At 34.1% G+C, this 15,574-nt stretch overlaps 2 protein-coding genes across 2 annotated transcripts; one reads left to right on the top strand and one right to left on the bottom strand.

The window, feature by feature from the left end:
• The first annotated feature begins 1,487 nt into the window (after nt 1-1,487).
• On the top strand, nt 1,488-11,389 carry LOC109586932 (uncharacterized). Its single transcript, XM_020003150.1, has 22 exons — nt 1,488-1,751; nt 1,798-1,842; nt 1,902-1,952; nt 1,996-2,660; nt 2,713-2,739; nt 2,803-2,865; nt 3,014-3,070; nt 3,171-3,255; nt 3,413-3,460; nt 3,507-3,569; nt 3,626-3,760; nt 3,803-3,982; nt 5,517-5,653; nt 7,637-7,757; nt 8,592-8,616; nt 8,662-8,755; nt 8,821-8,880; nt 9,034-9,101; nt 9,615-9,731; nt 10,554-10,881; nt 10,977-11,051; nt 11,179-11,389. Exons 1-22 carry the CDS (start codon nt 1,544-1,546, stop codon nt 11,218-11,220), a joined length of 2,694 nt encoding a protein of 897 aa, XP_019858709.1. The 5' UTR covers nt 1,488-1,543; the 3' UTR covers nt 11,221-11,389.
• A 692-nt stretch (nt 11,390-12,081) lies between these two features.
• LOC109586934 (centrosomal protein of 290 kDa-like) lies at nt 12,082-13,913 on the bottom strand. The gene is made up of 4 exons (XM_020003152.1): nt 13,566-13,913; nt 13,452-13,519; nt 12,754-12,888; nt 12,082-12,606 (listed from the first exon to the last, which is right to left on the bottom strand). Exons 1-4 carry the CDS (start codon nt 13,656-13,658, stop codon nt 12,312-12,314), a joined length of 591 nt encoding a protein of 196 aa, XP_019858711.1. The 5' UTR covers nt 13,659-13,913; the 3' UTR covers nt 12,082-12,311.
• Between the last annotated feature and the right edge of the window lie 1,661 nt (nt 13,914-15,574).

Raw genomic sequence — 15,574 nt, 5'->3', positions numbered from 1 at the left:
ACACACACACACACACACACTGACAGGACGATCGCAGTACCCTCGCCTATACGCCTACGGCGTGGGCGAGGGCAACAACTACCTATACCTCGCGTAGGCGAGGCCAATAAACGGAAGTATACTGAGAGTATCCAGTCAATTATTAGTTATGACCTCAGATTTCTGGACATGCAGTTGCTCAAAGTTTGTGATTTAGCCTCTTCGAAAAATTTTCAGGCAGCACTGGGAAAAGCAAGAGCAACCAAACTATCTCAGTCTCTTTTAAATATCTAGGCAAATTTTTGTGCTTACTCTTTCTTTTAATAGAGCTTCAGATGCTAAAATAAATTTCAGCTTTTCTTCTTTCTCCTACCCACGTGCCATGTTTATCTGCACTGCTATGTGCTGACCACACCTAAAATTTATTTTATGGATCAGTGCAGTAATTGGCTAATTGCATTGTTGCACTTTGTCAAAATCTATTATCCTTTTTTCAAATATCAAGTTGCTTATATATATAATATCATGATGGGGGCAGTACAAGTAACACATTATCCCTCAGGTGAATCTCAGCAGGCGAGTCCACGCACCATGGTGCTTCATTAAATGATAGCAATTAACTATGATAATAACTAGATTTAATATACTATTGAACATTATTATCTTTAGCCATGAGGGAATTTTTGATTTCTTTCCAATCATCATATAATCAGCATTTAATCAAGTTTTCAACATTAATTTAATCCAGTGATTCAGCATAATCACAATAATCCAGCATTTTATCCAGTAATCCAGCATTTAGTCCACTTTAATCCAGTAATCTCATAAATTAAGAAGCTATTTCATCCATATAATCCAACACAAAATCCAATATTCCGAAATTAATCCAGTTGGTTCCAAGCCACAAGCCATAATCTGTTCATAATCCCTTGCATAATCCAGTAATCCAAGGTATTCGGGGTGGATTACTAATCCCGTACACTTTTTGGACTCGTTGCGGACTCCCGGGTTAGCTTGTTCTTTGATCAATGGCAACTAAGACTAGTCATGCCAGTTCTTGTTCCTCTTCTCTGAGTCTCTTCTCTTCTCCTTTGACTATTGGTAATGTTCATTAACTATCTAAGTATCACTGAATATGATTTTAGATCAACTTATTGATGTTGTTGACCTACTGGAGAGATGTGGTTTCCCTCAGACAAGATGGCATGAGCTTGGACTTAAACTAGGACTACACAAGAACACACTGGATGTTTTGGAAGCAGTTTTTTCTCGTGACATACCTCGATGCTTGACAGAATGTCTCTCCAAGTGGCTGCGTAGAGTTGATTATGTTGACAGTAAAGGAGGAGCTACCTTTGACTCACTGTCAGATGCTCTTAAATCTATGAATGAGAATGCTGCAGCTGACAAGTTAGATCAAGAGAGTAAGTTAATATCACTGATTGCATTAGTATTGACTCTGTGTGTGTATTCTATAGAATGTAAAGCAAAGGCTATTGATATATTTAACACTCATCATCCACTCCTCTCTCAGTCTCTCTCTGATCCTGTCAATGTAGCTATTATGCTTCAAAGAGAGGGTGTCATAACAGGACAAGTATTGGATAGTGTGGTATCAGCTAGTCCCTCTGTTCCTAATCAACGGGAAGTCCTGTTAGCTGCCATTATAGTAGCTATTGAAAGCAAGTATAGTTTACTACAAACATTTGCTAGTGTGTTGTGCAAGTTTACTGGTAATGTAAAACTAGGAACAGTTATACAAAGAGACTATGGTGAGCTAGCATAATTTGTGCAATGAATTTTATTTTTATTTTTTAGATGAAAAATTTATTGACGATAGTCAGTTAGTATCAGATGATGAAGGTACCTGTATACCAGTATAGAATATTAACAACTGAATTTTTTATTTTGATAATTTTTAGCTCAAGAACCTTCTGAACTTTCTGATTCCAATAAATCAACACCTACCACTGGTGAGTGCTAGTCTATTAATTATAGTCAGATTTATTTCTGCAGTTGCTCCTCTTTACATTCCACAATATAAAAGTCAAGATTTTGATGTGCTTTATGCGAAATTTGCTAAAATGTTTTCTAACGTTCGCAAAGTTATTTCTAAACGTCCGCCTTCTTTAGAAGATCTTAAGACATTCATTGAAGATTTTGACTCTGACCTTGAAGCAGAACTGAGTTTGATAAAAAATTTTCAAGGTGTCATGCGTCTCATTAGGAAAAAATGCAGTCTTGCTAATATTGTCATCCTTGAAGCTGTTGTTGAACACTTTGAGATTGATGATGCTCAGAAATACATCGATGATTACAAGAGGGAAATTGATGAATCATGTCGTAATTTATCAGTTGATCTGTGCTTGAATGAACCGTTTGATGTAGTTAGGGCCAGTCCTCCTCTTAAATGTGAAACAGCTACTTATGTGCTTGGATGGGAAGCTACTGAGCATAAGCTAAAGGACGTTACAGATATCGTATCGAAATCTTCTGGCAAATTTGTTAAGCTGGTCAACATCAAAAGCATTCAATCCATCACCATCACTTGCTCCTTCCCTCACTCTCTCACTGGAGCTCTCATTATAAAATTGAGTGAGAATCTTGAATTATTAATAAAGAATGGTCTAATGAAGCTTACTGTTGGATACTGCACAATATGGAAGAAAGAAAACATAGAAGTATGTGTCTGTAATACTGTCAGTAATTATCATTATATACTGTATTATGAAGGAAATACAGGAACCACTGGAAGAGGAGGTACAGGAGATAAAGGAGTATAATAATTCATGTTTGATTATTTTTTATTATTATAATCAATAGAGGCAGAAAGAGCTAAAAGAAACTGCACAGCAACTAACAAACATAATTAGTGAAAAAGAAAAGGTACTTTATTTGTTGGTTTTACATGTACATGTATAGGAGGGATTAATACTTCAAATTATTGTTGGAGTGTGTTGTTATATTAGTGTAGCTTTTTAATGAGTTATTACTCACCGCATGCATGTTTCATTATAAAAATATGTACATGTAGGAATTGTATGAAATGAAGAAAAAAGTACAAGAACTGTCATTAATAAATAAAAATAAGGTTAGTTATCAACCGTTGCCACTGATAATGGTGGGTTTTTATAAAAATTGATTAAAGTTAGTTATTATAGCATAATAGTGTATTACTTAGTTACTGATAGGAGAATCAAAATGAAGAGGAATGTACACTAGTGGAATTAAAGGAAGTAGAAGAAGCAACCAATGATTTGGAAGAGAAACTACAAAGTAATTATGCACAATATGACATATAATAGTACCTAACATTGGTGGGGTATTGTGTAAAAAGTCAATAAAATCTAAAATGTGATAGAATGTCTCATAATGAGTCATCCACTTGTCACCTTCATATTATGTAAAGTAATAATTGTATTAATTATTTTAGGCCTGAAAACAGAATATCACATTAAGTGTCGTATACATTCTACTTCAGGTCAGAAATTTCTTATTTTATTATTTTATTGTTGTTGTTATTGCAGCATCATACAAAATCATAAAAGGAATGAGAATGGAAATAGAACAAATATTAACAAATAAAACTGGTACTGAATCATAATGTATGTGTTAGTGTATTATAATTATACTATGATACATGTAGGTTTACTGGATCAGAATGAATCATTAATAGATATTAAGAGAGAAATAGCTGAACTACAAGAACAGATATCAGTAATGAGTGTACGTATACTAAATAAAAGGGAAGAAAATGAAGAAATGATGCATAGAATAAAAGGTGCAATTTACTAATAATAACTTAATTATTAGTAATGTGCAGTGTCACTGATAGATTATAAAAGAGATACATTGAAACTGGACCAGGAAATATCCATTGAACAGACACTAGATAAAAGAGAAGAGGATCAACAGGTTATTCATCAAGAGATAAAGGAAAAGTTGGATAGACTAATAATAAATGTGGAATTACATCAAACTGAAGAGCCATCAAATACCTCAAGTAATTTATTAATAAAGTGTTCTGCAGAGATATAGTAAATAATTAATGGACTATACTGATAGTGTGTAGCTTATACTTGCATACTTTGCCTAGTTGTAATTGACCAATCAGATTCATAGTTCATGTACCATCAAGTTTCCCAGGAGGTTCTCCTGTTTAAAATTGCCCATATATTTATCAGGTTTTGCTAAGTAAGTGCAGATGCTATAGAGCTTGTAATTATTGTACAATTAATTTGTGTCACTTTTAAAATTGTCTAGTTATCTACAATTTGTGTGTGATATAGCAAATTCAAAAAGTGGTAAGTTTTAGTAGCAATATTTTTTAAATAAAATAGCGAAAATTAAGAAAAACTGCAGATTTAGGAAAAATCACAAAAATTAAGTTCCATCTACATGTACAGTACATGTACGTATACATGTACAAGCCAGTTTAGCTAAAATTGTTCAGAAACCACCTCAATTGAGTCCACACTTAAGTGCATGTGTTTTCCAATCAGTTTATAAGTTCTACAGTGACCCTCGCCCTACAAGAGAAGGAGAAAGGGAGGGAAGTAAAGATGAAGGGAGAGTGAGAGAGAGTGAATGTAGTGACTGAATGGAGAGAGCTTGATGTAATTATTGACTAGATTTAAAAGGCTAAAAATCTTATTGACCAAAATGAAAAGAGCACACTTATGTGCATCAGTATTACATCATATTACATCACTATGACACAGCATTACATAACAATCAGAATCAGCATAACATGAACTAATAAGCATAGTAGTACATCATAAACATAAAAATAATTACAAGAGTAGAAAAAATATTGTACAGCAAGCAAGCAAGAAAAACAATAATAATGATAACAACAATAGCAATAAGCATAACAGAATCCTACATGAATACTAATAATAGTTGCAATAATGGTAATAGTAGTAGTAATAATAATAATAATAATAATAATAATAATAATAATACTAGAAGTAATAGTAATTATAATGCACCGCTCAATATATAGCAATGACAAATTTGAGAGAGAGGGAGACAATAATTATTGATTCCAGTTCATTAATAAAATGTACAATTGATTTTGTTTACTGGTACATGATAAAAGATAGACTACACTCATTCCATCCTAGCAGCTGTAATGACTTACTGGTACAAAACCAGCATCACCTGGAACAACACACAAACAAATATCATTAATAAATATCATATTATTTATGTAGTAAACTAATCTTATTAGGTAGTTATTATTAATATTGTAATTATTATTAGTGTTAATGTTATTATTAATGGTTAGGTTATGTTATTATTAGTGATTATGTAATGTACCTAAATATAGAACCTTTTTAATGTTTTTAAGTTCTGTACTGCATACACGATACTTAGTTAGTTGGTTAGTTGATTAGTTCTTAGTTACTTCTTTGTAAAGTATCTTGTTATCAAGAGCAACGCGTGCTATTATTGTCACTAAGTCCCGAAGTTACCACAATTTACCAATTGTACTGTATTAAAATCATTAAGTAACTGACTGTGTTTATTTTTAGGAGAAGAGACTGGAAAGGTGAAGTGGAGCAGTGCCCTCACAGAACCATCAGTAGGTCAATGTCAGGAAGTGATCAGTCAATCAACAGACAGTCATCAGGACATTAGCCTCTATCACTCATCACCTGATTTTGTACAAGTAAATAATAAACGTTAAAATGGAAAAGTAGTAGGATTGAATTAGAAAAGGTAAAAAAACTAAAGGGTACTTGCAAACTAGAGTGGTAAAAAATCCTATGCCACTGCATGAAGATAAAGATTTCATAGTATTCTGTGATGTGCCAGAATATTTACTTGGATTAAATTCTTCATGCACTGACATGCAATGGTGTTTTGCAAGCACCCTCATGCTCCTTTACTTTATTCCAATTCCTACTACTTTTGCATTAATTTTTAATGTTTTCTATTTATTCTTTTTTCCTAAATTATAAATTACATTATGTTATGATTATGTGGTTAGGTTAAATATTAGCTGAGCATGTGTGCATAAATTAAGGCCTGTTTACACTAATCCATTTCACATGTAAATAGAAATATTCTGATACAGCTAGTGTTTACACTAATACATGAAAATGCATCACCTACGCAACATGAAAACATGTACCAAAGTGGATACTTCTATAAACGAATGATAAATCTTATAAAAATGCAGTTGCTGGATTAATGTAATCACCTATGATAGCAAAAACAACCCTGATTCAGTGAAGTGGATTAGTGTAAAAGAGGCCTAAAATTGCATCAAACCACAAACCCACGTGGTGTCAACAACTTTAACTGCTAGCTCAATTTTGTCTTCCATTTTGTTCTCTTTTTTGCTTCTTTTTGAAACCACCTTTCCAGTTCTTGACGCAAGGACAAAGGAATTATGTAATAGCCAGTTCAAGCTTTTTATGTTGATAGAAGAAAGAAGAAGAAAAAGTTTCAGCAATTTTGCAGAAATTTGAATTTAGTGAGCCTTTTCTCCAGATTATGCTATCACTATACATTACAGTCCACTTAAAAGGTACCAGGAGAGCCATTTATAGGGCTGTACAATGTAAGATGAAAGATTTATAAGTGTTTGTAAATCATTAGTCTCGCCACACCCCTTGGGGGGCAAGACTAGTACATGTAAATCATAAAAATGATCACCATCTTGAAAAACCAACCTCGTTCTTATGTTGATGTGGTTTGGTCATGGCCTAATTACATAGATGAAGGTCCACCAATGCCCACTCAACATAGCCATCCAGTAAGACACTTTCCCTTCTCTTTCTTTTTTTTAATGCTATCACACATTGTTTACATTAATTTTCTGTATACGAAATGATTATGATTTTATTGGGAATAGTATAATGTTTGGTGAATTTGGCAGTGGATCATATATATTGGTGATTATATGGCAAGTGTCATTGAAGGTGCTCAGATTGAGCCGAAATCGCTGATTTTATTCTTCAAAGACAATACCAATTGCCAATATTTACATGTATAATTTCTCACCAATAAATCATCTTGTACATGCATGCAGTGTAGAGTGAGTGTTCATGTGCATATAATATCAGGGTTTTCTTGCAAAGCATGCTAATTAATTGAACATGGCATTTGGAGCAAATTTAAAGATTCATATAAACTCCAAATTTGATCTGAATCAGCTCAATGTTGATAAACAAGATAAAGACATGTATGTATCAGAAAAAATTATAAAAATTAACAATTCTCTCCTCTTCATTTTTGCCAACATTTGTGACCATAATTGACAAAAGGGCCCTTATGGCGGATTTTAAAATTGATCTTAATAATGGCAAATATCAACCTGTGAGTGCTTTGTTAGACAATCATTGTTTCTAAAAGTTTCATGGTAACTTTTTGCATCCTGTGGAGTAATTTTATGATAAATGGGGCTCAGGAAGTTGGATTTCTTAGGCTAGAAAGACAAATTTCACTACCCACCATAAGGTACCTTTTGTCAATTATGGTCACATTTGGTCAAAGACTCTGTACTAGAGGCCTTTTGGCCCAATTTAAAAAGTACACGCATAACACTTAATACTTTTTCAAAAGTACATCAGTAGTGCCTGCTGTTTGAAGACATGAAATGGCAGTATAGTACCATGACCCCATTTTCTTTCTTCTCTCTCCCCAGCCTCTCTCTTCTCAACACAGTGATAGTATTGATACTCCTGGGGGTGCAAGGTTTGGCCCTGCACCAGCAGCAAGAAGAACCAATGAAAGAGAACCTCAAGCCTCTGAGTTTAACAGACAAAGTACACATTAGTTATATAATTGGCCTCGCCTACGCGAGGTATAGGTAGTTGTTGTGTGTGTCTGTCATTCATTCATTCTGTACAAGCGAAATTTGTCTTTAATAAACAATAACTTTAGCATAGCGTGTTCTAAGCTCCTAGATCTTTCTTTTTTGCCTGAAAAAGTCTTGCTTAACTTTTTTGTGTTGCTCAAATATCAGCACTAGGTACAAGAAGCTTCAAAGTGAGAAAATCGAGTATGTGAGTCAAGTTCCATTATGTTGGAACTCTAGAGATAGCTGCTAGCATTTTCCAGTAGATTAGAACATGGCCTTCAAAAAATATGAACAGATTTCTCTAAATCTTACTTGGTGAAGAGTTACAGTTGTCTTGGTTCTTGTTTGTGAAGCGCTGGAGTGACAACCTAGTGGGCTATAGGTATACTAAAGTATACCTATACTATCTCAAATACATGAAGGCAACAACTTTCTGTCAGCAAGTTTATCGTATATTGTTGATTAGTAAAGGAAAAGTGAAGCTTCTTTCTCACATGGTCTTCTTGCTGCCATCATTGCAGTTGCACGTTGAAGATGTAATGCCACACCTTTTCAATCTACATGCATGGGAAGGGCTGGAGCTGCTTGCATGTATGTGCTGCAGTGCTGCTACTTCTGCAGGTATTCAAGAGCAAGTACATGCAACTGCAGGAAGCTAGTGTTGAGCAGACTCTCTTCATGCTGATAATCAAACAGCTATTGCAGTGCGGGCATGCACCATAGCAGCATAAGGGTGAGGCCATGCACCGTAGGTGTCTCGTTATACTTAGTAATAATCCTTATCTCTCTTCTGTTTTAGAACAAGTATATGTTGCTACACAAAAGTAAGTGCTTGTTGTTGATGTTGTCTATTGTTTTTTGTTGCTTAGATATAATGCAATTGGTCCAAGAAGAGAATTGTTCCTTTCCTTTGAGAGAGGAGAGGAAATTTTCATAAAAGACAAGGATCATGAGTGGTGGGAGGTATAGCACCCACTAATCAAAACTAACTCAGTTATTCACCACCTTTCTCTTTTTTCTTTTTTTAGGGTGTTGTTTTAAGAACAGGACAAAGAGGTTATGTTTTGCCAAATTATTTAAGACCTCAAGTGAGTGGTGGAACAATGGCCATAGTACATGTACATGTATTGTCACATCAAAATGACTAAAGTATCTGATCCCCACTTCCTGCTTTTATTCAATTTTTGCTCTGTAAAAATTTAAGCTGACTTCAATTACAAATGTATTATTTTTCTTTTCAGGGCCCACCCCAACCCTCACCTGAAGACGTGCTAGTGCAAATGAGACAGAAGCTATCAGAATATTCATGGTACCCATTGTACTACATGTACAAAATTTATATGTAAATTTAACTGCTACTTTATTTCACAGTATTAACTGTGACTTACTTGATTTCATACAGTATAAGTGTTGCTTGCTATACGTACATGCAGGGGCGTAGCTGGACCTTGGGTGATGGTAGGGCAAGGAGACAAAATGGCGCGCGAAGCGCGCCGCGATTTTGACCACACCCCTTTTACGTAGCAAAATGGAAGCATTTTCCTGCAAGCTGAGCAAAATCAGAGTGAAATTATCATTGTATATAGCTTTAAAAAGAGCTGTGGTTATCAGCCACCCCCTTTTGTTATTGTAAGAACAATGAATATAATCTTTTGGGTTATAATTTCAATGAATATAATTATAAGGCCACTTTGATGGTAGGGCCCAGGCCCCCTCAGGCCCTACCTCAGCTACGCCCCTGCGTACATGTACATGTACTGGTACATATACAATGTTTTTTCTAACTCTTTTTCTCTACCATATCTCTTACCTCCTTCCTTAGGTACATTGGCATGAGAACACGTATTGATACTGATGTAGCACTCCACAAATCCAGAAATGGTGTATTCCTTATAAGGGAAAGCATGGATAGACCAGGAGAATATGCTATAGCATTAAAGTAATTGGCATTAAAGTAATTGGGGCAAGCCTGAGTGAGCCTCACTCTTATAGTACTCTCAGTCACACCCCTTCTGTCTGTTTGTCTGTATATGTATGTACTTGATGTCGTCGTACGTCAGCCCTATTTATTCATATTAAGGTAAATGCCATGCATTAGCAATGCACATTTCAATATGTCAATTAAAAGTGGGAGTGGCCAAAGCAAAATGGTGACCAACACAAGCAGCGAGATAATTAAGACTTCTTTAGCAGCTAGCTAAGGTTATAGATTCAATTTTAAAGCTACGAAACTCATCTTTATTGATGTAATTGCTATAAAAGCTGTTTGAAAGTCAACTTGAGCAAAGAACTAAACTCAACTTTTGTTATTTCTGCCTTACCCAGTTACCCTGTACAATCAAGACTTATAGTCTGGTATGACCATAGTGTTTTTATAACTAAAGGCAAATTTGCACTCAATTGGCCCTATTCAGCCCAAAATTATTGTGATGTCACTGAATTGGGTCAATTTGCTCAAAAAATTATGCTTATTCTGCTGCTATATTGGAGCAAAACTAAGAAACAAAAATATGAGTAAGTTTGACTGAGCCAAATTGGTACAGACTCAAGCATACGAGTACTGTATCTACACATGTATTGTGTAGCTTAGGCTCACCCCCTTAATGTTCTACATTGTGCTTACATACATATACATGTATATGAAAGTATTACATACATGTACATACATGTGTACATGTGTATGTACTTAAATGATACACGTAAAATACATTATGTTATTTATGGTTGATACATGTATGTGTACCTTTCCTTCTCCTTTTAGGTGGGGAGGGATGCCCAAACACATCAAGATAATGAGAAACCCTCAAACTGAGAGGTTCTACATCTCAGACACCTGCGACTTTGACTCAATTGAAGAACTTGTTGACTATTATCAAAAGAACACCCTTGGTATCAGCTTCCCTGGAGTGGACACAACTCTTAATATTCCATACTCTGACACTGCAAGACAAAGACATCACGCTGTATCTGATTCCTCTAGTAGCTCCATGTCAATGATGTCCCCACCTCCTTTTAACAGGGACGGAGATACTTGGGTCGAGGCTGTGTATGATTATGATGGCGAAGGCCCTGGATTTTTATCTTTTCATGTAAAGACTGAGAGTAATTATGATAAAATTAATTATTTATTATTATTATGATTTAGCTTCTTGTCAAGTTATTCTGCCCTTTTTTCTTTTTCTAGAAACATGATCATATTAAAGTCCTGACTAAAGATACTCAGAAACTTAGTCTGTGGCTTGGCAAATTCAATGGGAAAGTACGTCACATGATCATCTTAATGTATATTCCTTCTCTCTCTCTTCTTTTCCCCCACTCTTTTTTTCTCTTTCACTCTTCTCTCTCTCCTTCCCCCCTTTTCCCTCTTCCTCTCTCTCTTTCTATAGACTGGATTATTTAGACCTGATCATACAGTGCCTCTTAATTAGGAGCCAGTTTTAATTAACTATTTTAACATTAATAATAGTAACCACACATGTTAGCACTCTTCACAAAAATTGCACTTCATTATTTTCTGTTTAGTAAAATTTCAATGTCTTTTTCTACTTTTTTACACAAAATGCATGGCTAACTATTTTTGGTTTGTTATTTATAATTTTAAAGATAATAATGAGGATAAAAGTGCTATAATAATGTATGTCTTCAGAAAGTCCTTAAAAAAACTACACAATTACACTATTAAATTATTGGTTTGAAGAGTCTCTGGGGCTTAGTTTTCTTAATGAAGCTCCTCTTGAGAAAGACTTTTAGAGAATAAAGAGAATCTCAAGGTAGCTAACAAGAAGTAGGGTGGTTGCTGAATGAGACCAGTGGGATAAAGCAATAGTGCATGAGACAATAGTAGGCATTGCATGCAACTAGTAATGGCTATAGTTACCACTGAGATCTAATGTAGACTATAGCCAATTTTGTAACCATTTATGCTCACAAAAGGAACAATTTTGGTGGTTGTAAATACTGTTACATTTGTAACCGGTTACTGTTGTATTGTTAATAATAATAACTCAACTTGATAAAACAATAAAATAAGAAAGTTCAATGAATCATATGCACTCTACACTCAGCAACAGTTAATTACAAAAATCGCTAAGCATTTATACCAACAGAGAAACCATACAAATATTAGTAACCACAACTTATGCATGAATAATAATACAATACATTAATGAATCATAAGATATTACATGTAATAACATTAACCATTTTCCATACATCACAGTTACTGCTCACAAAAACAATTTATTAGTCTCAAAGGAAGCCTGGTATGTTGTAACATTGTTCACCAGAAGTAAGTGGTTTAATATTATGTTTTTACCAAGCAAGGAACCAACTATTTACAAAAATCACACATATTTATAGCAAGGTACAAATCTGGAACATTCTAGCCCAGAATGTTCCAGTAAACAAAAAGAATAGTCCAAACAACAAAAGGAATAGTCCAGTAAATGAAAAAGAATAATCTAGAATGTTCTTAAATGGTACACAAAAATTAAATGCCTGTCCTATCTTGTTTCTACTATTACATATGTCCTATTACTCCCAGCATGTGTTGATCATAAGTTGGTAGTGATGACTCCTCCTTCTCCTCCTGCTTCTTGTATGATACAGACTGGGGAACTGTCTTTCTGATAGGACCTACTGGAGTAATGTCCCCGGGGCCTGTTCCTCCTCCTCTTTCATTTAGAGTATCAAGACTGGTTTTACGAGGGTAGGAGAGAGATTGGTGGGTTGGGGCCTCGTCTGGTTCCAATAAAGATTGTAACGTATTAACTAACATGTCTTTATCTGATAGTGTACTAACTAATAATGATACTCTGAGAGAGAGAGAGAGAGAGAGAGATGGTAAAAAATAAATAAAATAATCTTCATTCAGTATAATGTAGATATACATGTAATGCACAGTGTACTACACACTCCATTACTAGTCCAGCCACTAGATATAACAGATATACTATAAATACTTTGTTTTGTATTCTTCAATTGTTTCCTTGTTAGTTTCAAGTTGTTTAGTATAAGTTGATTTTTGCTCTTTTAATATTTTTATTTCATTCTCTTTCTCCTGTAGCTGTCTTTCTAATCTTCTTATCATAGCATCTCTAAACAATAAAAATAATAAAATAATAACACAAAATTTTGAAGTCAGAATCAGCTCATAATTTCTACACAGCATAAGTACATCAATATGTATCAAAAAATGTAATAAAAATTTGGGTTGATTTCGGAGCCATTTTTCAGAAAAATCCATGGGCTATTATAACCTTGGGTATTTTTTTAAATTTTGATATTTTATTAAAATGGCCGCAACTTGAAAAATTGAAGTCGGAATAACCTCAAACTTGCTACACAGCATTAGGACATCAATATGCATCAGAAAATGTAATGAAAATTTAGGTTGATTTCGGAGCCATTTTTCAGAAAAAACCATGGGCTATAAGCCTTGGGTATTTTTAAAAATTTGGCATTTTATTAAAATGGTCGTAACTTGAAAAACTGAAGTCGGAATCACCTCAAACTTTCTACACAGCATAAGGACATCAATATGTATCAGAAAATGTAAAAAATTAGCATAAATTTGTCAGAATAAACTATGGGCTATAGTTTCAGAATTATTGTTTAAAATGGTCATAACTTAAAAATACAAATATTAATGTAAACTTACTTTGGAATAGAAATAGAATCTTCTAATAATTGTCTTTCTGCCATCAACTCAATCACTTTATGCTCAAGCTATCAATAATTAATTAACTAATAATTAATAACTATTAATAACTACCTTAGCTTTATCTGCTTTAAGTTCAGCATTCAATAAGTTCAAATCTTCAGCTCCTCCTCCTCCTCTCTTTTTCTTTCTACTCTTCAATTTCATGCATTTTAATTGGATTTTTTTTACAAATTTTTAAAGTTACTAAAATTTTCCAAAACATAAAAGGACCAACATGTACATGTACATACACTGACTGTGTGTCCTAACCTTGTTGTATTGGTACCAAACACACAGCTGTACGAGAGACCAGAGGAGGTGGGGGAGGGGCAGGATGACGAGCGGAATAACGTACCTCAAGATACTTTGAGTCTCTGGGAATGTGTCGGGTAAATGAAACACATATTCTCTATCAACACTCTAAATAGTGAGAGACATGGAGACAAAGGATTACATGTACATGTACATATGTATATTTACTTTTGATTTTGGTCATACATGTAACTCAAAAATTTAATCAGAACCAGGTCAAACTTTTTACGTAGCATAAGGATATAATAAAATTTGGGGTGATTTTAAAGCCATATTTCTGAAAAAATGATTATAGCCTTGGGTATTTTTCAGAATCTTGGTAATTTCTTAAAATGGCCGTAACTTGAAAAATTGAAGTAAAAATCAGCTCAAACTTTCTACACAGCATAAGTACATTAATATGTATCAAGAAATGTAATAAAAATTTGGAGTAATTTCGGAGCCATGTTTTGGAAAAAACCATGGGCTATAGCCTTGGGTATTTTTCCGAATTTTGAAATTTTCTTAAAATAGCCGTAACTCAAAAAATTGAAGTCGGGTTCAGTTCAAACTTTCTACACAGCACAAGGACATCAATATGTATCAGAAAATGTAATAAAAATTTGGGTTGATTTCAGAGCCATTTTTTTGAAAAAACCATGGGCTATAGCCTTGGGTACTTTACAGAATTTTGGCATTTTTTAAAATGGCCATAACTTGATAAATTGAAGTCAGAATCAGCTAAAACTTTCTACACAACATAAGGACATCAATATGCATCAGAAAATGTAATAAAAATTTGGGGTGATTTCAAAGCATTACATTACATTACTTATACATTAAATACATGAGAGTCTTTTAAAGCTACAAGCTCCTACGAGAGAGAAAATGAAAGTAAGGATAGGAAGAGAGAGATGAGAACAATAAAGTATAAATATACTACTAACTGATAATAATCCACATTCTGTCAAAATGTTAAATAGATGAATAAATAAATAAATATATAATAGGTTCATTATGCTAAATGCTCAATGGCACTGACTGGTCACAGATTCATAACTATGCAGTAATTTACAATTTTACTAGAATGTACAGGTACATTTTAACTACCTCATCTGTTATTTTGCTGTCATTAGTAACTCAATCATTTTCATCATCAACTTTCTCTCTTCCCTGTATATCAAGTGAAAAGTCTATCATTATGGAGGGTTAAACTTAAAATAACAATATTTACCACGCCCAAAACTAGCCCCTCCCTTGTCATTCCTTGCATCCGGTTAGCTTGTTCTTTGATCAATGGCAACTAAAACTAGTTCTTGTTCCTCTTCTGTGAGTCTCTTCTCTTCTCTTTTGACTATTGGTAATGTTCATTAACTATCTATGTATCATTGAATATGACTTAGATCAACTTATTGATGTACTTAATCTGTTGAAGAGATGTGGTTTCCCTCAGACAAGATGGCATGAGCTAGGACTGACACTAGGACTTCATAAGGACTTACTAGATGCTATTGAAAGGAATCATCCTGGTGATATATCAAGATGCTTGCTTGAATGCCTCTCCAAGTGGTTGCGTAGAGCTGATAATGTTGACAGTAAAGGAGGAGCTACCTTTGACTCACTGTCAGATGCTCTTAAATCTATGAATGAGAATGCTGCAGCTGACAAGTTAGATCAAGAGAGTAAGTTAATATCACTGATTGTATTAGTATTGACTGTGTGTGTGTGTAATCTATAGAACGTAAAGCTAAGGCTATTGATATATTCAACACTCATCATCCACTCCTCTC

The sequence above is a fragment of the Amphimedon queenslandica genome, unplaced genomic scaffold (genome assembly GCF_000090795.2).
Source record: "Amphimedon queenslandica unplaced genomic scaffold, v1.1 AMPQUscaffold_12740, whole genome shotgun sequence".
In the NCBI taxonomy this organism is placed as follows: Eukaryota; Metazoa; Porifera; class Demospongiae; order Haplosclerida; family Niphatidae; genus Amphimedon; species Amphimedon queenslandica.
The sequence above is the reverse complement of the archived record's forward strand: the minus strand, read 5'-3'. Positions and strand labels throughout refer to the sequence as shown.